The sequence below is a fragment of the Coptis chinensis genome, chromosome 3 (genome assembly GCF_015680905.1).
Source record: "Coptis chinensis isolate HL-2020 chromosome 3, ASM1568090v1, whole genome shotgun sequence".
Taxonomy (NCBI): Eukaryota; Viridiplantae; Streptophyta; class Magnoliopsida; order Ranunculales; family Ranunculaceae; genus Coptis; species Coptis chinensis.
Window position 1 is genome coordinate 106,588,169 of NC_141458.1, and position 22,300 is coordinate 106,610,468.

General features: G+C 40.7%; 2 protein-coding genes across 2 annotated transcripts; both read left to right on the forward strand.

Annotated features, from left to right (window-relative positions):
- The first annotated feature begins 5,428 nt into the window (after window positions 1-5,428).
- LOC147512645 (uncharacterized) lies at window positions 5,429-7,278 on the forward strand. Its single transcript, XM_086598757.1, has 2 exons — window positions 5,429-5,559; window positions 6,393-7,278. The coding sequence occupies exons 1-2, from the start codon at window positions 5,429-5,431 to the stop codon at window positions 7,276-7,278; spliced, it is 1,017 nt and encodes a 338-aa protein (XP_086454883.1).
- A 7,636-nt stretch (window positions 7,279-14,914) lies between these two features.
- Window positions 14,915-15,400, forward strand: LOC147512646 (uncharacterized). Its single transcript, XM_086598758.1, has one exon. The coding sequence runs from the start codon at window positions 14,915-14,917 to the stop codon at window positions 15,398-15,400; it is 486 nt and encodes a 161-aa protein (XP_086454884.1).
- Window positions 15,401-22,300: the final 6,900 nt, after the last annotated feature.

The window sequence follows — 22,300 nt, forward strand, 5'->3', positions numbered from 1 at the left end:
ATTAACCCTGCCTCCTTCTCAAACTGCTAGAAACTTGCAACATCTTCAGTCGTATCACCATGTTGAGGAGGCTTGTCCACCATTAGATCACTGAGTAATTGGCTGTTTGCTGGATTAGTAAAATACTCCAAGGCGTTCTCGAACTGCTCGAACCTTGTAATATCTTCAGTCGTATCACCATGTTGAGGAGGCTCCATATATTCTCTCTGTTGGTCAATACCGATTTCACTTGATGCCTCATACTGATCTTCGTTGCAAAAAGTTGCAGCATAATAATCCGAGAGACCCAGTAGATATTCCGCCTTCTGGGTGTTCGCTGGATTGTTAAAAAAGTTGTCAATGCCCTTCTTGAACTTGTCACTCTCTTCTGTTTCTAAAGCGCACCGCGGATGTTCTTCTCAAGCGTTTCTTTTCTGCTGAGCATCGGTTTTCTAAAGGCGGTCGCGGACTTCCATGAATACGCAGTCTCATTACCGCAATGAGGAGGAGGCACGGAACATTCTTTCTTGGACGGGGATGAAGATACATTACCCCTCCCTCTCCTGATCCTACATAGAGCCCACGATTCTTGATCACATGGATGTTCTTCCAACATGTACTCATGCATTATCCAGCTACCAGTAGCATCTTTTTGGGTACCAGCATCCAAGAAAAAATTCAAAGTCCTCATATATCCTACTATCTTGGACTTATTCTCGGAATCGTAAATCTTCTTGGCTTTTCCCTGACCCTTCCACGTTCCTGTCGCCGTCTTCCGATCGAAGTAAGTTCCATTACCAAACTTCTTCTTGACCAGAGTATAAAAAAAAAACTCATCGGCTGAACTCCCCTTGAACATCTCCCTGGCTCCTTTCCATTGCTCCCATAAATTTCTACTGAATCCTTCATAATATTAAGAAATCCTCCATCAGCTCTATTTACTAAATAATAAATAAGTTCTTCATCCGTAGGTTGGAAACGAAACCCAACAGGTACATTCACCATCTTCTCTTCTATTGGTTGTAAAATAATGAGATTTGTGGTGTGGCTGAAGTCCCTTATATAGCATTGTGTTGTGGCGGTACCTGTGGTTCTTCGATCCACTTGTTTACGTTCATCCGATCTAAACACTGCTCCAACTCCACGCAGATCACAAAGGCTTCGGAAACTTTTAGAAATGGGTTCGAGTTGCGAGTTTTTAGGACGTTAGATAGACTGGCGGGAATAATATAGTTCAACTTTATACACTGGATTGTCATTGAGATACGAGCATCATCATCATATAAACTTGATGGCACCAGTTGACACACATCTGCGGAGCCATACATGCAGGCCCACTAGCTAGTTCGTGGGCAAGCCCATTACAATCTTCTTGTTTTTGGAATAAAATCTGTATTTAGGCTAACAGCCCAATCAATTAAAGCCACATCATAATTGAAAAACTTACGACAAATACACGAATCGGACCCCAAATTAGCATATATACCACTATTGGGTGTTGAAATTGTTGACCCATGTTTTGTACTAAAACAGGATGTCGGACCCACTTGCTAATGTCAGCAAACAAATATGAACTTCCTACCATGCCCTTCTTCCTTTCTAGTGTTAATACTATTTTACCCTTGTGTTGAATCATGCCCTTTATTAGTCTCTTCCAAGTTAGGACCTCATCATCTTCTCTCTCTACCCATCTTCTGCAGTTTGTTTCAGAAGAGAATGAAGCACATTTCCCTATCTTTTTCCTACCTTTCCCGCCCAATGTTCCCTATATTTCCTTCAATTTCTTTGGAACACCTGTTCTTGGAGCAAAAGAAACTCTTATCCCCACACTTCCCGCCCAATTTTGTATCTTATAATTCCAGTATAGTGCAGTATATTTTATCAAATCACTAGTGTGTGTACATATTACAGCAAATAAATATGTTACATGTGACAACATCTTCTAAATGCTCGGGTATGGTCTTATTGTGGGTAGGAAGTACCAGAACACACTTTAAGTCCAGGTCCTGACTAACTCACTTCCTAGGTTCAGGAGTGAAATAAGAAGAGGAGGTTTGAAATTGGTTGGAGTAGTAGGTTTGGATTGCTAACTCCTAACTAGGAACTCCAAATCTGAAACTACTATGTTTGGAACTCCAACTTAATTCTAACTCCAAATCCGAACCTGAACATGTTTCCTTGTTGTTCGAGTCAATAAAGAAGACTTATTGATTTGGGAAACTAAAGCTTCTAGAAGAGTCTAGATAAGACTTAATAAGAGACGGTCTCCTAGTTAAACACTAATTGGGAAACCTCATCTATTCTTATAAATATAATAGCTGAACTACGTTTTGAGTTTGATTCCTATTCACAGGATACGTAGGCAGCCATCAAAGAACGTGGTTCTACTTATCATCTTCTACATCTCTTCTTCTTCTTGATCCAATACTTCTCATTGTTCTTTGATCATCAACAAAATACTTGTGTTTCTAGATTACGAAAAATCATCACACAATTGACGTTGTTTGTGGGGAAACTATACATAATTGATTTGATTTCTTGGTCGAAATTTTTTTGGTTCTAAGTTCTCCTACCCACAAATTTTTCTTGGGTTTGTTGTTCTTTAAAAAAAATATATTTTTTTCACTTTGATTCAAAATCATGGTTACTACAAGAGCCAATGCGAATCAAAGTAACAAGGGGAATAATGAGATCAATAACCCACCTGTTACTTCTCAAAGACAATCTGAACGTAGAGGAGATCGTCGTTTTGTACAGGGTCGTGAAGAAGATGAGCCTAACAACGATACTCCCCAATCTTCCATAACCAACCAAGCCATCATGGATGCTGTAATGGCCGAACGTGGTCGACAAGAGGCTTGTTTGCGTTTTTTACAATACTACTACAGTACGTAGGAGGTCGTTCACCTCCAAGAATGTTGCCTACTGGTGGAAACTCGAGGGGGCAATTTTGGCCACCAAGTCTCGACCATGGTGAGGGTTACGTCCCTATGCCTTATATCCCTTACTTCATTGGGTATCATAGCGACCAACTAGATTCGGATTATAATCCGGAATTGGATCCAACCCGACACTCAAGTTCACACAGAACTGACTTCTCTTAGTATTCAAGTTCTCGAGGTACGAGGGATGGACGCCCGAATGTGTTTGCCTGGAATCCACAACTATCAAGGTCACCCTCGGTACAAAGAAGACTTTCAGTTCCAAGGGAACCTTCATTGCCTCGGAATCCCTCAGTTCCCCGACCCAGTTTTGCAAACTCCTCCACTCGATCTTGGGAACCGGAACCACGATATCATCAAGATGAGAACTATGAGAGTCCAGGTCCGAGGTATAACAATGAGAGAACTCCAATTCATGAACCGACTACTCTTGCACAACTCAAGGCGCAAATACTGGAGGAACTACGAGGTTCGAAACCAACCAAGATGGATGAGTCAGTTGTTTAGTCAGCAATCGAGGGTGACATTGGAACTCCTTTTTCATGGCATGTTATGAGTGGATACATCCCCCATGATTATAAAGCACCGAAGTTCTCTAAATTTAATGGCAAATGAGATCCGGTCTCTCATGTGCTTAATTATCGTCAAGCAATGGTGGGTCTTTCTAAGAAAGATCATTATTTATGCCGGTATTTTGCTTCAAGTTTGATAGATTCGGCACTCATTTGGTACACGAAGCTGCCCAGGGGCAGCATTCATGAGTTTAAGGTGTTATCCATCAATTTCATTAAGAAATTCAGTTGCAACCGACCCTACATTAAAACCGCTGATGCACTGTTTAACATGAAGATCCGGAAGGACGAACGTATCAGGGATTTCACCAAAAGATTTAACGAGGTTCAATTGTATGTTGACAATGTCGATGAGACCCTCTCCATTGTGGCCTTTAGAAAGGGATTAGATCCCACTTCTGGTCTATACATGTATTTGAAGAAAAAGAAGCCTACGAACATGACATAGTTGCAGGCTCGAATCAATAAGTATGCAGAACTAGAAGGAGATCAATTGGAGAGGGAATCTTCTCATAAAAGAGTGATAGCTAGTGTCACTGCCGCTCCTGTTAGTAGGAGCTCTGCTAGTTATTATGATGATAGGAAGTCCGAGGAACCACAATCGGAGCACAAGTCAGTCGACAGGAATTCCTATTAAGATAAATCCAAGAGGCAGAAGATTGGTGACATGTCAGGAAGTGAGCAACTACCCCTGCTGGATAGGGATTTTACCACTTTAACTCATCCTTATGAAGACATCTTCGACGCCATCAAGAACAAAAACCATGTTAAAGAACCCTCCAAAGATGAAGCCCGACGCTATTAGAGTCAGGAATACTAACATGTACTGTAAGTTCCACAAACAGGCTGGTCATGGAACTAAAAATTATAGGTCTTTTAAACATGGGATTCAAGATCTCGTAGACCGAGGTTTACTAGATGAATATAAGGGTACTCTAATTCAGAATACTGCCGCAATTCCTGACACCAATGTACACAATGCAGAGACAAGAACTGATAAGATAGTGATTCACACGATCGCTGGGGGCAATTCTAAATGCCCATTTGAAGAGTTGAGTAGAGGGCAAAGGTACCAGGCAAGACAGGCGAAGCATTTGCGCATCATTAACAATGTCACTTCCACACTCGGATGCATTGGTTATGTCTTTAGAAGTTGCTGGGTGTGATATGCACATGATCCTCATTGACCCTGGGAGTTCTGCAGATATACTTTATTATCATGTTTTCAAACAAATGCCGATTCTAGATACAGAACTTCATCTCGTGAAATCTTCTTTGTATGGATTTAATGGTGACATGGCCGATGCAATAGGAGAGATTGAATTGACAGTCAAAGCTGTTAACGTCGCTCTGAATGTCAACTTCACGATTGTCAGGGGAGTTACACACAATATAATGCTATTCTTGGTAGGAGTTGGCTTCATCGCTTGAAAGCGGTTCCAAGTACTTATCACCAAACCTTGAAGTTCCCTCATAAAGGCAATATCGTGGTGATCAAAGGATATCAACAAGCTTCCAAATGATGCTAGCCAAACTCTTCTAAAAAATGGTTCCGGAACTGCTCCAATAACACTGGGGGCAGGTTCGGTACCTGCCAAATAGCAATTACATAACGAGTCTCCCTCTCAAGACATAGTGTTGGCACCTTTGAATGTAATTCCATTAGATTCTATAGGGCTGGATGAGAGGAGGACTCCACCAACATTAGAACTAGTTGACGAAGTAGACATAGGAGATGGTTCCGAACCTCGACTTGCCTCAATTGGCACCATATTGGACCCGAAAACAAGAGAAGAGTTGATAAGTTTCTTACAAGAATTCTGAGATGTATTTGCTTGGAGTTATGAGGATATGCCTGGAATTGATCCCTCCATAGGCTGCCATAAGCTCAATTTGGATCCGAACGTCGTGCCAGTTAAGCAGAAACTCAGAAAGATGGGTCTCGAACGTACTGAGGCTATCGATAAAGAGGTGGATAAATTGCTTAAGGCCAAGTACATACGAAAGATCACATACCCTACTTGGATCTCTAACGTTGTCACTGTCAAGAAAAAGAATGGGAATTGGTGAACATGTGTCGATTATATGGATGTGAACAAGCACTGTAAGAAGGATTGTTCTCCTCTTCCTCGTATTTACACGTTGGTCGATGCCACTGCAGGACATGAGATTTTCTCTTTCTATGATAGCTTTTCGGGTTATAACCAGATACTCATGTACCTCCTAATCAAGATCATACTACTTTCATCACGGCACAGGGAACATATTGTTATCGGGTTCTGCCTTTTGGTTTAAAGAATGCAGGGGCAACGTACCAACGCTTGGTCACAACGATGTTCAAAGATCATATCGGTGATTTTGTCGAAGTCTATGTCGACGACCTTCTAATCAAAAGTAAACAGAAGTCTGATCATCTTGCACACCTTCGTGCGTCTTTCCAGATCCTGAGGAAGTATCGGATGAAACTTAACCCAACTAAAATAAATGTACCTTCGGTGTTACCTCTGGGAAATTCTTAAGACATCTTGTTACTAAACGTGGAATTGAAGCTAACCCGAACCAGATTAAAGCTATTCTTGATATGCCTTCATGGTCTTCAAAAGAGGTACAACGGTTGGCTGGGCGTCTTGCCACACTTAACAGGTTAATTAGTAGAAGTTCGGATAAGTGTCAGGTGATGTACAAGTTACTAAGGAAGAATATACACTTTGATTGGACCGACGAATGTGAGATGGCTTTTAAGGACCTAAAAAATTATTTGTCCTTCCCCTCCTGTGCTCACTACATCGAAGCAAGGAGACATTTTAGGGTTATACTTGGCCTCTTCCGAGCATGGCATCAGCGCCGTATTAGTACGAATTGATGAGAGGAATATCAAAAAGTCTGTCTACTTTGTTAGTAAAGCCCTCCTGGATGCCGAAACACGATATCCGAATATTGAGAGAATAGCTCTAGCTCTAATCTTTGCTGCTGAGAAGCTACGACCATACTTCCAAGCTCACACCATCAGAGTCATCACTGAGTATCCTTTGAAGTCGGTCTTGGCAAGACCAGATAGGGCTGGACGTCTCTTGAAATGGTCTATTCAATTAGGGGAATTTGACATTATTTATGTGCCGAGAATTTCTGAGAAGGGGCAAGCTTTGGCTGAGTTCTTGATTGATTTTCCTCTAGATACCTCAGCCTCGGCAATGGTAGCAAATTCAGAAAAGTCACCTCCTGCTTTTATGGAGTTAGACGAACCTAACTTACTTCCTCATAGTCAGGTTCGACCTTGGAGTCATATCCCAGGTTGGAAGTTGTTCGTAGATGGATCTTCCAATGACCAAGGAGCAGGTATTGGTGCGGTACTCTTGACTCAAGATAACACTAAGTTAGAAAAATCAGTGCATTTGGGGTTCAAGGCATCTAACAACGAAACTGAGTACGAAGCTATGCTAGTGGGCTTGTCTATGACATTAAACTTAGGAGGACGACATCTCACAATATTCAGCAACTCTCAATTAGTTGTACAACAAATTGAGGGTGGTTACGAAGCTCGAGACCCTCGTATGGCTCAATATTTGGAGTTGGTTAGATCTCTTACTTCTCATTTTGAAGATCTAAATTTCATAAATTTGCCTAGGCTGGACAACAGGCATGTCGATTCACTTGCCTATTTAGCTTCTTTACTTGGGGATGTCGAAGCTTGTTCCATTCCCGTCGAATATCAGTCAGCGCCTAGTATTGAAAGAGAATTAGTTTGTCTTATGGCTCCAATTTTGCAAGCTCCAGTGGGGACTTAGATGGATCTGTATCGTTATTATCTATTAGATGGTACTCTTCCGGCAGAGAAAACAGAAGCACAAAAGTTGTTAGCCATAGTGGGACGTTATTTACTTGTTGGTGACAACTTGTACAAGAAGTCTTACTTAGGACCTCACCTGCGTTGTGTTACTTATGCCGAGGCTCATACTCTACTTGAAGAGATACACTCGGGCGAATATGGAAATCATGCTGGGGGCAGATCTTTGGCACTTAAGATACTCCGACAGGGGTACTTTTGGCCTTATATGCTTAAAGATGCAGACGCTTATGTCCAGAAGTGTGATGCTTGCCAGAGACATGCTAACTACATCCATGTTCCAAATAGCTCCATCCTCTGGCATCTCCGTGGCCATTCTCTCAATGGGGAATGGACATTGTTGGTCCTCTACCTATAGCTCCTGACAACATGAAGTTCCTTTTAGTTGCAACAAATTATTTTACTAAGTGGATAGAGGCAGTTCCTTTAGCGAATATCAGGGAAGTTGATGTTACGAAGGTCATCTAGAACAATATCATTTGCAAGTTCAGATTACCTAAAGTCATTCTTTCTGATAATGGGACACAATTCCGGGGCACCAAAACACATGCTTTTTGCCGAGATTGGGGCATTGTGCAACTTTTCTCTTCTCCTGGATATCCTCAAGGTAACGGTCAGGCGGAAGCCTCTAACCACGTTATTTTGGATAATTTGAAATGGAAACTCATTCAGAGAAGCGGATTGTGGGTTAAGGAGTTGCCTAAAGTACTTTGGGCCTACCGAACAACTCCTCGACATTCGACTGGAGAATCACCTTTCACTCTCACTTATGGTACCAAAGCTGTCCTTCCTACTGAGATGAGGGTCACTACTCAGAAGTCAGATTTAGTACTCACCCTCGACAATGAAGAAATTCTTTGTCAAGAATTGGACTTGTTAGATGAAAGAACACTGCGAATTTCCGTAAGTATTTTTAATGGAAGTTATCTTTCTCTTTTCAGAGTGTTAAGTTGTTTCTTTTAGTATTTTTATGGTGGGATACTTTTTGGATGTTGGGTGCAAGATCACATATGTTGGCCAAACTTGTATTAGAACCTTAAGAAAGCTTTCTTTGGATAATGAGTGAAAGATCTCATATGTTGTTCCATGTGTGGACACGCGCTCCTTTTGTGTTTATTGGATGGTATATGGATGATGTAGATAGATGATAGTCGTTGAACAAAATAGAAGCGCATCAAAACCTAATTATCCCTCAATAAGTAAATGATGAGTAGGAAATCGTTCCAACATAAAGTAAAGGATAAGTAGGATGAGTAGGATAAGTAAAGGATGAGTTGGAGTTAGAGACGCTTTTATATGGAGAAGTTTCTTAGTCATGGGGGCCATAAGTGGGGCGATTGGGTGTGAGATAACCTAAAGCTATTTGCGATCCAGTACTCCCTATTTTTGCCGCTTATAGTAAAATACAAGTTTCTCCACATAAACTTATCTTCTCAATCTCCTTAATACATCCCTTTTCATGGAAAACCCTCCACTGATTTATAGTGTGAGTTATGGAGAGTGGGTGTTCCTCCTTTGCTTTTGGGTAAAATCCCTCATTGTAAACAGTGAGAGTTCCAAAAGTTTGGAGTTTTCAGCTTAGTATATCCTCATTCTATTTTCCAAGCTACAACGAGAGTACAAAAAGTCTGGAGTTTTCGGCATTTGATTCTCCTCTTTCTCCCTTTCAAGCTTCATCGACCTTCAAGTAAAATCTCTCACTTTTACATGTAAAAGTGGCTCATCGACCATCAGGTAAAAGGGTTTGTTCGAAAGTGTTAGAGAAAGTGTTCGAACATCAAGTAAAGTGTCTGAAAGGTTCTGCAAAGGTCTCCATAATGGACCTTTATGAGTTTGGAAGGCCCAACAGAGAAAGTTACGGTCAATTGAACCTTCCTTCTCCAACAGAGAAAGGAGCTGACAAAGTTCAAACAGGAGCTCGGAGAGTCTCTTACGCCGATGCCGCTTCTCAACACCTTCGGCAACTGGTGGAATTCCATGAACTCCCAATTCTAGAGAAAATGGGAGAATACCCAGCAATCACAATACCAGAGAAAGCCTATGATAAGGGCTTGTTGTTTTGTAAACACTGTCTGGTGGGAAGAATCGATTTGCAAAAGGTATCGCTGGAGAGAGTTAGAGCAATTGCTTCACAACTCTGGAAACCAACAGGAGAATGGCTCATAACGCCCATTGGAAAAGGATTCATGTTTCTCCGGCTTTCGAATGCAGAGGATCTTAATCGAGTCTGGGCGAAAGGATCATGGGACTTTGATAGAATGCCTATGAGAATTAGTCAATGGACTACAAACTTCAATCCCGACAGCCAAAGGCAATCTCATGACTTGGTTTGGATTAGACTGCCTGGCCTCTGTCAGGAATATTGGGAGCCAAAAGCTTTGATGGCCATTGCTCGGGGAGTGGGGTACCTGATGCAAATCGACAAGAAAACTCTCAACCGAGAGTTTGGGTATTATGCTAATATTTTGGTTGATGTGGACCTCTCTGAACTGATACCAGAGCAGATTTATGCCAGGACAAAGAATACCAATTTCTGGCAAACAGTTGAGGTGGGCAAGCTTCCAAAGATGTGCACTCATTGTAAAATTGTGGGGCATTTGGTTACGGAATGTTGACGGCTTAGAAGCGATATGCAGCACAACAAAGACAAAGGTAATAAGGAAAAGGAGGTTGTAGTGGATGCCACTCCCTCCTTGGAACTGGTGGGGAGAAAAGAACCAAAAGATATAGAAAGAAAAAGAATCCAGGGGAGTCGAGTAAGCAAGGGGAGGGCATATGGAGGGCGAGAAACACTGGCACGCCTTTTGGAGTTCAGACAAATAATCGGTTTGAGGGGATCGAAGTGGCTGAAATCCACACGGTTGAAGATCATCAGCAACTTGCGGCTGCACATGAGGTTGCGAATCATGAGGCTGTTGATTGTGAGGATGATCTAGTGGCTGCTGCTGCTGATCATGAGCATGAGGCTGATTGGGAGGAAGAATTAGTGGCTGCTGCTGCTGCTCGTGAGGATGTACTAGTGGCTGTTGCTGACCATGAGCTTGAGGCTAAGCAACATGTAGTTGATTCACAGGTGGGAGCTGTCTATGCGGCTGAACACGAGGCTACTGCTCCTGAGTTTTTTGCCGCTGAGCATGAGGGGGCTGCTGTCCGTGTGGGAGATGCTAAGCATAAGGGTGTAGAGGGTGCTACTGTTCATAAATCCCAAGCGGCTATTTCAAGTAAGGCAATTGTGTGTCGCCTAGCAGAGAATCATGCCCCAGCCTCAGTGGGTGCGATTGCAAGCTCTTATTTAGAGAGTGCGATAGCGGATTTCTCAGCAGTAAAGTCTACATAGGGGGCTGCTGCGCTTGGTTCTTCAGTTGCACACATAAGGGTAGTGAGCGATAAGGTTGATGCCGCTGAACACGTGGGTGCTGCTGAGCATGTGGGCGCTGCTGATCTTGAGGGTGCGACTACAGAGAATTCCCAGCAGAGAAATTCAGCAGAGAAAGCACAAGCGTTAGTTACGGACAAGGCAGTTGAGTTTCGTACAGCAGAGAAACATGCATCTGTGGGGGCGATTGCTAAGGTGGCTGTTACGGCACTGACTAGGACCGAGCCTTATCGGGATGCGTCCCTTGTGATAAGAGCGACTTCAACATTGGAGGAGTATGAGGTTAAGGCTACAGCGGCAGCAACACCGTTAATATCTCCAGCTGCGGGGATTCCGGCTTCTCTAGTTCATAAGGATCTTACACCTAATATAGTGCCTAACTTCCGTCGTTAAAATGTTGTTGGGTTATAGGTCTTGAATTCTCCTGTGGGCGAGCTCTTTGCCTCAACTCCGACACATGGGTCTTCATCCAACATAGTGTCTAACTTCACCCATGAAGAGGCTGTTGGAGACCAGGCCTTGAACAGTAGAGGGTCTAAATCCTATACAACATCATCAACAAGAACGGAGTCCTCGTTCTCCACCTCAGATGCGGACAAAAGCAACAATGTGGTGAATGAAACCAATTTTATTTCAAGAGCGGTGAATTGGGCAAACTTGCTTGATGAGGACATATCGGATGATGGTGATGAACCATGGCAGACGATATCCAAGAAGAATAATAAGCCACAATGGATGTTGCAGGATCACTCTCCTCCATCCACAAGGGCAAGAAAATCTCCAAAACATAAGAAATGAATATTCTCTTTTGGAATGTTCGCGGCTTGAGAAGAACCTCGCCGAACAATTACTTATAATTCAGGAGTACAAGCCTGATCTCATTGGACTGGTTAAACCTCTTATTGCTCCCACAGAGACTCCTAGGGTCCTTTTAAAACATGGCTACAGTACAACTTTTGCTCATAATCACACGCCGCTTCGTACAGGAAATATCTTGATTTTTTGGAGGCAAGAGTTAACGGTGAATGTGGTTGCTTCATCCAAACAGCAAATCACGGTGGCAATTAACTTGCATATCATCTCTTTTATCCACGCCAAATGCTTTTACATTCAAAGAAGAGCCCTCTGGGATGAGCTTGGTGATTTTGGTGCACTAAACTGCTCTTGGATGGCTATTGGGGACTTTAATATTGTTGCTACAAGTTCGGAAAAAAAAGGAGCCCGTCACCCGAATCAGAGAGCTAGGAATGAGTTTGTCGACTTCATTAATAACAATTCCCTTAGGGATACTACCACTCTTGGCCTCAGGTATTCTTGGTGCAACAGGCGGATAGGGAATAAGAGGATTTTGGCGAAGCTAGACAGAGCTTTGGTCAATAACAGTTGGCTTTCGGAGAATCATAACTGGAGAAGCAAAATTTTGCCAAGGAAATTCTCTAATCACTCTCCAGTCATCGGATGGTGCACTAAAAACCTGAGACCATCGAACGTTCCTTTCAGATTCAGAAACATATGGCTGGAGCACCCCCAGTTCATGGACTTGGTGAGAGAAAGTTGGCAAGAGCCCATGGTTGATGGTCCTATTTGACTAGTGATGCGCAAACTGAAGAGGCTTAAAATCGCTTTGAAGGAATGGCACAAGATAACTTATTGGGGGAACATAGACAAACTTAAACAAGCAAATCTATCTCTCCAAGAGTTACAAAAATAGCAAGAATATGAGTCTTTGGACCTTCAAATGCAACTCCAGGAACTGGAAATGGAGAAACTCATTGATCAATTAATGCAAACAGAAGCATCCATGTGGAAACAAAGAGCATGCATTAAGGAGGAGATTGAGGGAGACAGAAATTTTGCATACTTCCAAGCTAAAGCATTCATTGAGGAACTAAGAACAGCTGAGGGAAACGTGCTGCAAGAACAAAAGTCCATCAAGGAATACTTAGTCCACTCTTATGAAGAAAAGTTTAAAGTACGATCGGTAGAGCATAATCAGGAGCTTATGGAACATATCCCACTTCTGGTTACAGAGTCTCAAAATGCTTTTCTCATGGCAACTCCTGATTGGATGGAGATCACTACCACAATTATGAACATGGACCCCAACAGTTCTCCAGGGCCGGATGGTTTCCAGGGCATGTTCTTCCAAAAATGTTGGAGCATTGTTAGAGTTGATGTGTGTCGAGCTATCTGTTCTTTCTTCCATAATCAGAACATTCCTCAAGGCATGAACTCTAATTTCTTAGTATTGATTCCAAAGTGCAAAAATGCTATGGAAATTGGCCAGTTTAGGTCCCTTTGCCTGAGTAACTTTCTTTTCAAGATTGTTACTAAAATTCTAGCAAACCGGCTATCCTCCATAGCCACGGGCATTATTTGTTATGAGCAGCATGGTTTCTTGAAGGGAAGAACAGGTAGCACTGCCATTGCCATGGCATCCAAACTCATCAATGACATGCATATCAAAAGAAGAGGCGGCAATGCAGTTATCAAACTAGACATTTCCCAGGCATTTGATTCATTTAGCTCGGAATTCTTGTATTTGGTCCTTAAAAGATTTGGCTTCAGCTCAGCATTCTGCGACATGATTATGAAGGTTCTCAGTAGCGCCAAAATCTCTATTATGATAAACGGAGGACCCTATGGCTTCTTTGGCATAGGGAGAGGACTCTGGCAAGGGGATCCACTGTCCCCTATTCTCTTTGCCCTTGCCGAGGACACGCTAAGTAGAGCCATTATAAGGCTCCAACTCTCAGGCAGAATCAACCCTATGGCTTTTGCGGGAAAATGTTCGTCACCCACTCACCTCCTTTTTGCGGATGATATCATATTATTTGCAAATGGAAGTCTAAAAGGACTAGTGCACTTGAGGAACGCATTGGAGGCATACCAAAAGGTGGCTGGTCAGCTGATAAACAAAGGGAAAAGCAAGCTGTTCCTTGGTAGCATGACTACAACAAAGAGAAGAAAAGTGTAAGCTTTGTTTGACATGAAGGAAGGCCACCTACCAGAAAATTATTTAGGAGTTCCCCTCTTCAAGGGCAGAGTCCGCCATGCCAACATTCAGAATTTGGTGGACAGGATTAAAAGGAGAGCAAGTGGATGGGCGGGGATCGGCTACTTTCCTTTCGTGGTCGAAGTTGTCTTGGCACAATCTATTCTTCAATAGCATTCCGTGTATAACATGGGCATCTATAAGTGGCCTAGGAAAAGCATCAAAGAAGGAGAAGAAGCCATCAAAAATTTCATATGGTCAGGCAATCCCACAGTGAGGAAGTCCATTACTCTCAAATGGGCAAAAGTTTGCAAACCAAAAACTGAAGGAGGGCTTGGCATTAGGTCCCTCAAGGAGTTAAATCTGGCGCTCCTCATGAAACTAGCATGGTAATTGCTTACCATGGACAACTCTTGGTCCAAGTACATGGAACAGAAGTATAAAATGAAAAATGGCAAATGGCTTGCCTATTACAAGTGTTCCTCCATTTGGGCCGGGATTAAGTGGGCTTTGGAATCCATGAGAAACCACATTTCTTGGGTCATTGGCAATGGTACTACAGTGGATATGTGGCGAGATGCTTGGGCTGGACCTAGTTCAGTGGCTGACTTGCTCCCTCACATCGACTGGCGCATCCCCAAAACCAGAGTTAGCGACTTGATAAGGAACAACCAGTGGAATTTCCGTATCGTAACTCAGCAGCTCTTTGAGACACTGGGCATGCCACTTCTCTCTTTACCCCCACCTTGCAATGAGCTAGACAATTGCCGAATCTGGAAGCCTGATAAGGAAGGCAAGTTCACGGTCCTCTCGCCTTATGACACTATTAGGGAAAAGGGGAATATTGTCTGGTGGCACCACAACATCTGGAACAGCTGCATTCATCCCAAAATTGCTGGAATGGCTTGGAAGATTCTACAGCATATCATACCACACATATGACAAAGTTACAAGCATAGGTATCCAGTTGGCTTCTAGATGTAACAGATGCAAGGAAGATGAAGAAAGCTTTGACCATCTATTCTGGTACTGCCCAAACACTCAGGCTCTCTGGGATTGGATTAAAAGCTTATTCCAGATGAATGCATTATCAGTTACTGGAAACAGTGACATGAAATAAATTTTGAAAGCGACAAATCATGCAAGTCCACTGATTAAGGAATTGTGACAGCAGCAGTATTGAGTCTGTTGGTAGCAATATGGAAGATGAGAAATGCGCAGAGGTACAATGACTCAAACTTCAACCATCGCTACATAAAAAAGTTGGTCTGGCAAGGAATGCATACGACGGGCATACTATCCAAGAGCTACATGTTCAACTCAGTCAAGGAATTGGAAATTCTACACTCTCTAGGGATCGAATGTAAGCCCAAGCCAATAAAAGCAATTCAACAAGTCAAATGGCACCCACCAGAGGAAGGAGTGGTAAAGATCAATTGTGATGGTAGCTCTATCGGTAATCCTGGTCGAGGGGGTGTGGGGTTAATCTTCAGAGACCATCATTGCCACTTGCTTAGAGTATTGGCACAAGGACTGGGAATAGTTACCAACTATGAAGCAGAATGTCAAGCACTAATTCCGGGCAAAGTGGAAGGTGCGGTTTGCAAGAAACCGGACACGTGTTTGGCTAGAAACAGATTCACAATCGGCCAGCACTTGCCTTCTCTAATGGCCACATTCCTTGGGTTCTGAAATCGAGATGGGCGAGGCTATCTTTCGCTACCACCTACTATATAGGATATCGCATGCCTGGAGGGAAGCCAACTTCAGCGGATGCTGCGGCAAAGCATGGAGCCACTTTAGACCATGATGATTTTGTATGGAGCGTGGATAGACCACCTTTTGTCACAAGTTTGGAAAACCAGGACCAGTTATACTTTAGATTTTCTTAGAGTGTAGCAAGATGCCCTTTTGTTCCTTTTGTAGTAAGAAACTCTAATATGTAACCTTTTATTTATCTTTATAATATATTCACATTTGCTTGCAAAAAAAAAAAGATATCGTTCCACTTTTAAGTGTATGTTATGTGAATGACAGGATTGGAAAGGGGGTTTGAGGGATTAAAAACTATGATTATAGATATTGCAGATTCTAATGCTAAACTAAACTAAACTAAACTAAATAAACTATTGAGAATTTATAAGAGAGGGAATTCAAGAGATTAGAATCCACCGATACCTTTGATCTGTGACCTTTTGTTTAATGGTTGTTCTCACAAATAGACTACAATTAGGCAATCGAGCGAGTGCCGATGCTCTCTTGGACAAAACATCATTAACAAATAACTCTACCTGAGGTTGTTCCTACATTTATGCTATTAATATCTTCTTTCCTTTTATGTGAGCTTGGGCAGCTATTCAATGAATCACCATCTACAGCAAACACAAGGAATACTTCTCTTACTCTAAAACACTACACAACTAGAAGAAAATTAGAGAATAATAATATAATATTTAATTACAATAAATAAAACTCTATTCTAGTATTATATTCAATTACAATAAATAAAATCATGTCACTAGCAAATATTCAATTGCAATAAATAAAACCCTAAACTAGCATGATATTCGATTGCAATAAATAAAAATCTTAATCTATACTTCCATCCCCTAGTCTGGGCAATAGAATTAATAACTTAAAATATAAAAAACTAACCTAATTAGAGAATATCATGAACTAGAAGAATCAACGAACCCTAAGCACCGGCTTCATCTTCTCTCTTGAAGGAGAAGATTAGCCTTCCATAAAGAAGAAAGAACACGAAGAACGAGAAGAAGAAGAGTCGAAGAACATAAGACTAGAAAGACTAATTTATCAAGACTCGACTAGTTAAAAACGAATCTTTTATTATTAATCTCTCTGCCTCCACTTCGAGACAAGAATGTAAGTGAATTGGCAAGTTTTATGAGGCACTTAGGTCCTCTATTTATAGGGGTTACAATGAGTTCCATAAGCATCCCAAACCGTGGTTTATTTCATAATACAAATCAACTTATTTCAGAGTCCAACTTTGTTTCTAAAACTGTGAAAGAAGTGGCTACAGTGTCGGTTTATGCGTCTGGACGCACGATCCTTGCGTCCCAGACGCGAGAGTCCATTTTTCTCTTTTGCTCAATCTTTCTTTCCTCTTTTGTGGGTTTTGGTCCAAGCAATGAATCCTTTCACCTTGGGCTTCCAAATAGGCTTTAAAATAGGTCAAAGTCACATATTTCATAGCTTCAATTCCTTGGCCTTCTCCATGATTGTCCACGGGCTTCCCATATGATTTTTAATGCTCTGAATTGCTCCGTTTTATCCCTTTTTCTCTAATATTCTATAAAACTCTTTTTTTTACCTGTAGAATCATAAAACATGACTTACAAGCACTGTTAGTCCACTAAGATGGCTAAACAAGAGATATAATCGAGGGTTAAAATGCACTTTTGAGCACTTATCACAACTCCCAACTAGCCTTTTGCTAGTCTCTTAGCAAATAAGATAAAAAGAGATAAGTGATCAAAATCACATCCTAATAACAAAAATAAAATCCTAACTCACTTTTGCAGGGCATCATCAGATTGCATTGCATTTACCATATGCAACAAGACTTTAAACCTTTAAGTTCCCCAAAAAGGACGAGTTATAGTCTCGTGAGGGTTTTCAGGTGATATACCCACAAAATCAATCAATAGCATGTTCAATAATGATGACATTTTTTAGAGAGAGAAATTTCCTTACCAACTTAGTGCTTACTCTAATAGATGGGTTTCTATTTCCAATTATATTGCTGCAAAGACTCATAGATTATGATGGGATATAGTAAAAATTGACAAAATTCTCAATCAAGATTTATGTGTGTACTCAGTCAATCTCCTATAGTCTCCTATCCAAGAAATGGAATCCCTAGTTTACCATAGGTAGATAATCTCGACTTTCAATCCTCATCGGTCATACTCTCAGAAAAGAATCTCTCAGAAGATGGTCTACTATTTTACCTTATGTATGTGGGGAAAAGAATAATGAATATGAACATCCCACATACTACCTTGAAAAATGAACTTCTGAATGAAAGTAGTCTCATGGAAAGAATGTCAATCACATATGAAGTGTCGGGTCTTTCACTTTAGCATCCTCTTACCTATTCTAGACTTCGTACTATACTATAGTGATAAGTCATGGGTTATAACTTGGCTTGAGTATTGGTTTATGAAAGAAAGGTAAAAAGGATTCAAAGGTTGTTTCTGAAAATACTAAGGGTTTTGCTTCTTTCTTTGGAAGATTTCTTCAAATCCTGTATTGCAGAGAAAATTCTTCCTTTGTTTTAGCTTTTCTATTCATTTTGTTCAACTTTTTTTTTCCTTTTTCCTTAGCTCAGTGGTATATCCTTGATTAGTACTGGATGTGCTTGTTTTCCACTAGCTTCTTTCACTTAGAACAGAATGATGGTCTTCATTGTATCTCTCTGATATTTCCTTGTAATCTTCCTTTTGTGCTCTTTCTTCCTCTTTGTGCCCTCGTATTCTTAGAAACATATGGGTATGGCTGATAAAGATTTTGGGTTGTACTCCTGTCTGGAGTTGGGTAAAAGATAAAGGGTTTTGAAAGGAATGGCTTGATGTAAGTCTCAAAAGGGTTTAACATAATGGTCTTACTAAGTGGGATAAAGGCTGAATAGGTTCACTACTTGACTTATCAGTATGATACTCTATTTCGAATAGACTACAAGACCTAATGGCTATCTCCCCAGTTGACGTCACTTCGTGATTAACCAAATCAACGAATAATGAGACTATATTATAACGACATAAAGAACTGAAAGATGTTGAGTCACAAAGACTTGGATTTTTCGTAAGAACTCTCCAAAGAATGGGTATAAAGCTCAAGTCTCATGTGCTAAGTCTAAAAAAATCTACTTCCAATTTACTAGGGGTAGCAAAAGTATACAAAACTGACCAAGTACTATGGTGGTGTCTTGATAAAGAATTCTATCAACAAGAACTATGTCCGAGCATAATAAATAGTCTAAGCGGTAATGAAATCAATAATATCAACTATCTATCAAACTTAACACTAAGCAGTATAGAATCTATATCCCAGACTCATTTTTAAAATTCATTTTTCTCATGCTATTGATATAGAAACAAAAATATTTTTGTTTTTGAAAACTAATTTTCGAAATTCATTTATCAAATACACCATCCGCCAACTTAACATATGCATTGTCCTTAATGTATAGAAATTAAGTAAATGAAATGAATGAAAAAAAAATGTTACCATTGATGCCGAATTACATCATTCTTTCTCTGTCAAATAAATGTTAAGTTCACAAAAATAGAGAAAATTATGTATAATTAGTCCAAATTAATCCTAAAAATAAGAACATTTCCCTTTACCAAGTTTTTTTTTTTTTTTTTTGCTAGGTATTTTTAAGTCAGATCCCTAAGACTATATATTATATCATGTATTATCAATTTGGAGTGAGGAGATAAGATTTTCTTACCCAAATCTGACGAATGTTTAGAGGACGAGGAGGTCTCACCTTGTGGGTCGTCAAAAATACTCCTTGATATGCTGGAAAGATTGTTGGTGAAGTTGCTTCTCTACCTTAAACTATTTCAGGTCTGATGATTGTGTGATAGGCCTTGTGGTTCCTCAGTGTAGAAGATTGACGAAAATCTTTCTTTCTAACAGGACAATAGTATCTGATGTGCCCTTTACCACCACAGTAATGATAATGGATGTCTGGTTGACTGCCCTCAAGGTGGGTGGTAGACTGGTTCACATACTTCTCTCGTTCAGACAATGATGGTCTAGAAGAAGCTTCAACAGTGCAATGCTTCTTATTAATATGGTCCACTTTCTGCTTCAGAAGACTCATTTCAGTTTCTAGATTCTGTTGTTTTTCCAAAACTTTTTTAAACTGATTCTCTAGCAACTAATATTTATGGGTAGAAGTTTGTTGTTCATCCTTAAATGTAGAGTTCATATTATCAAGATATGATACTCTCTCTGCCAATTTTCCATTCTGCTCACTTAAATCCTGAATTTTCTGCAGAGATTTTAAGAACATGGCTAGCAACGCCTCTATGGTTGGGTTCTCAGGTTTATCACAGTTTTCTGTAGATTGAGCACTCTCAATTGTATCTTTGAATGGGAAGAATTCTTGTATCATGCTATCAAAGAAGTACACCTCTCCACTTTCGATGTCATCACAATCCTTATGCAACAGGTGAAAGATATTTATGTCTATGGACATCTTACCAAAGTTGATCTTCATTTCACCGTTGTGACAATTTATCAAAGCTTTTGCAGTAGTGAGAAAAGGTCGGCCTAGAATAATTGGTATTTTATCAGAGGCTTCCTGGGTGTCTATCACAATGAAATCCACTGGATAGTAGAAATCGGCTACTTGAATAAGAACATCCTCAACTATGCCTCTGGGAATCTTGGTAGAACGGCCACCCAACTTTAGTTTGACTTTTGTAGGCTTTAGGTTCTCCAAGCCCAATACTTGGTACACATGATATGGCAAGATATTAACACTAGCACCAAGGTCTAAAAGAGCATTACCTGTGAATTTTTCTCATATCTTGCATGATATTGTAGGACTTTTTGCATCTTTGAGCTTGACTGGAGCTTGCTGATGGATAATAGATGTTGTTTGTCAAGCTAGAAACGCTCGCTTTAGAACATGAGTACTTCTCTTTATGTTGCATGCATCATTTAAGAATTTGGCATATGATGGCAACTGCTTGATGGCTGTGACAAAAGGGATATTTATTTTATCTTTCTCAAATGCCTCCTTCATCTCTAAAAATTGCTTGTCCTTTTTGCTTTGAGCAAAAAACATAGGAAAAGGTGTTTTTGGTACAAACACATCAACATGTGCCTGCTTTTCTTTCTCTTTGGCGTTCTTGCATATATTGTCTTGATTATCTTGATAAATGGGAGTTGAAAGGGTTTCTCCCACTTCCTTTTGAACTTCATTTGAAATATTGATCGATTGCTCTGTAGCAATGTCATCATGAGAAGGTAAGTCAACCTTGTTGTCTATCTTCAATCTTGATCTGAGAGTATTAACTGAATTGACATGATCATGGAGGTGATCAATACTAGAAGTTATCCCAATGTGGCATACATCTTCACTCCTCAATAAGCTAGGTTGAGTGGCTTGTGTCTTTACAGACAAAGTAGTAGTGAGTTGGTCGACCTTAGCCTCTAGAGACTCTATTCTAGAACATTGACTTGCCTGAGATTGCTGGAGATTGAGCTGAGACTGTGCAAGAAGCTCTAGAACACTTTCAAACTTCTTATTTTTCTGTGATAACAAAGTAATAGCATTCACCAAGTTGGCAGGTGCGACATAATTTCTCATAGGATCAGACACTAACTCTCCACTTGTATTAGAATTATGTTGAGAGTATAATTGTTGTTGAGGAACCAACTGCGAAGATTGACTTGTCTGTGGAATATAACTTTGATCTTGAGAACCTGGGGGTCCAGCGTTCTGTCTCTAATAATTGCCTTGAAAGTTATTACCATCTTGGTTGGGCTTCTGAAATGAGTTCATATTGTACTCTCCAACTGATGCATGTTGATAGTAACCCGGACATTCTAGAGTTGCATGGGAAGTGTCCGAACAGACTTCGCAGTATCGGCTAGCTTGCATGCCTGGGAGAGATTTAGCTTGAGACTTGTTGATATTTGAAGGATTCATGGAGAACTGGTTGAATTTCTTACTCGGAGTTTCAATGCTGGTGGCCAGGCTGGCTAATGTAAACTTCAGTTCTTGATCTGATTGTTCATGTGCTTGGTAACCAAATTGCTTTGGATCCCCTTCCATTCTAGCTACATCCTCATTGCTAGTAGTCCATTGTTGTGTTTCTTTAGCTAAATTCTCGAGAAAGTTGTAAGCTTCCTCTCTATCCATTGATGTAAACTTGCCTTTGTGCATTGACTGTATAATCTACTTGTTCATCATCGAGAGTCCTCGATAGAAAAAATGAGCCAGTGTGCTATTGTCGTATCCATGATGTGGACACGAGACTAGCAGATTATTGAATCGCTTCCAACTATAATGATATTCTTCAGTCGCTTTTTCTTTGAAATTGTTGATAGCTTGCTGCATTGCATCAATATTCTGGGGTGGGTAAAACTTGTTCATAAACTTCGTTCTCAACTTCTCCCAGTTATCTATTGAATTGATCAGCTGTGCAGTTAACCATTCGGAGGCTTTACCTTCGAGTGAGAGCGGAAAAAGAATCAACTTGATACTCTCATCTTTGATATTCTGGTTCTTGAAAGTTCTGAGGACTGATAAAAATTTATTCATGTGAACATATGGCTGAACATTGTTTGAACCATTGAACTTTGGAAGCATAGAGATTACTGATACTCTAAGTTCAAACTGGTTAGATTCTGTCTCTGTAAAAACAGTACTGCTGGGTGGGTCTCCAATGATTGGCGAATAGAAATCGCTCAGCTTCTTCCTCTACTATGCTTGCATGGGTGGGATAGCTTCAGGATTATTCAGGTCCACAACACCTCCATCATTGTGTGCGGTCATTGTATCAATCTTGTCTAGTATTCTTGTGAGTCAGTTGTTAAACCTTG

Bases quoted from the DNA above. Each gene is read 5' to 3' on its own strand.
- LOC147512645 (XM_086598757.1), top strand. From the start codon at position 5,429: ATGGGTCTCGAACGTACTGAGGCTATCGATAAAGAGGTGGATAAATTG. The intron at 5,560-6,392 runs GTGAACATGTGT...CTACTTTGTTAG, and splicing joins AAGAAAAAGAATGGGAATTG to TAAAGCCCTCCTGGATGCCG.
- LOC147512646 (XM_086598758.1), top strand. From the start codon at position 14,915: ATGAGAAATGCGCAGAGGTACAATGACTCAAACTTCAACCATCGCTAC.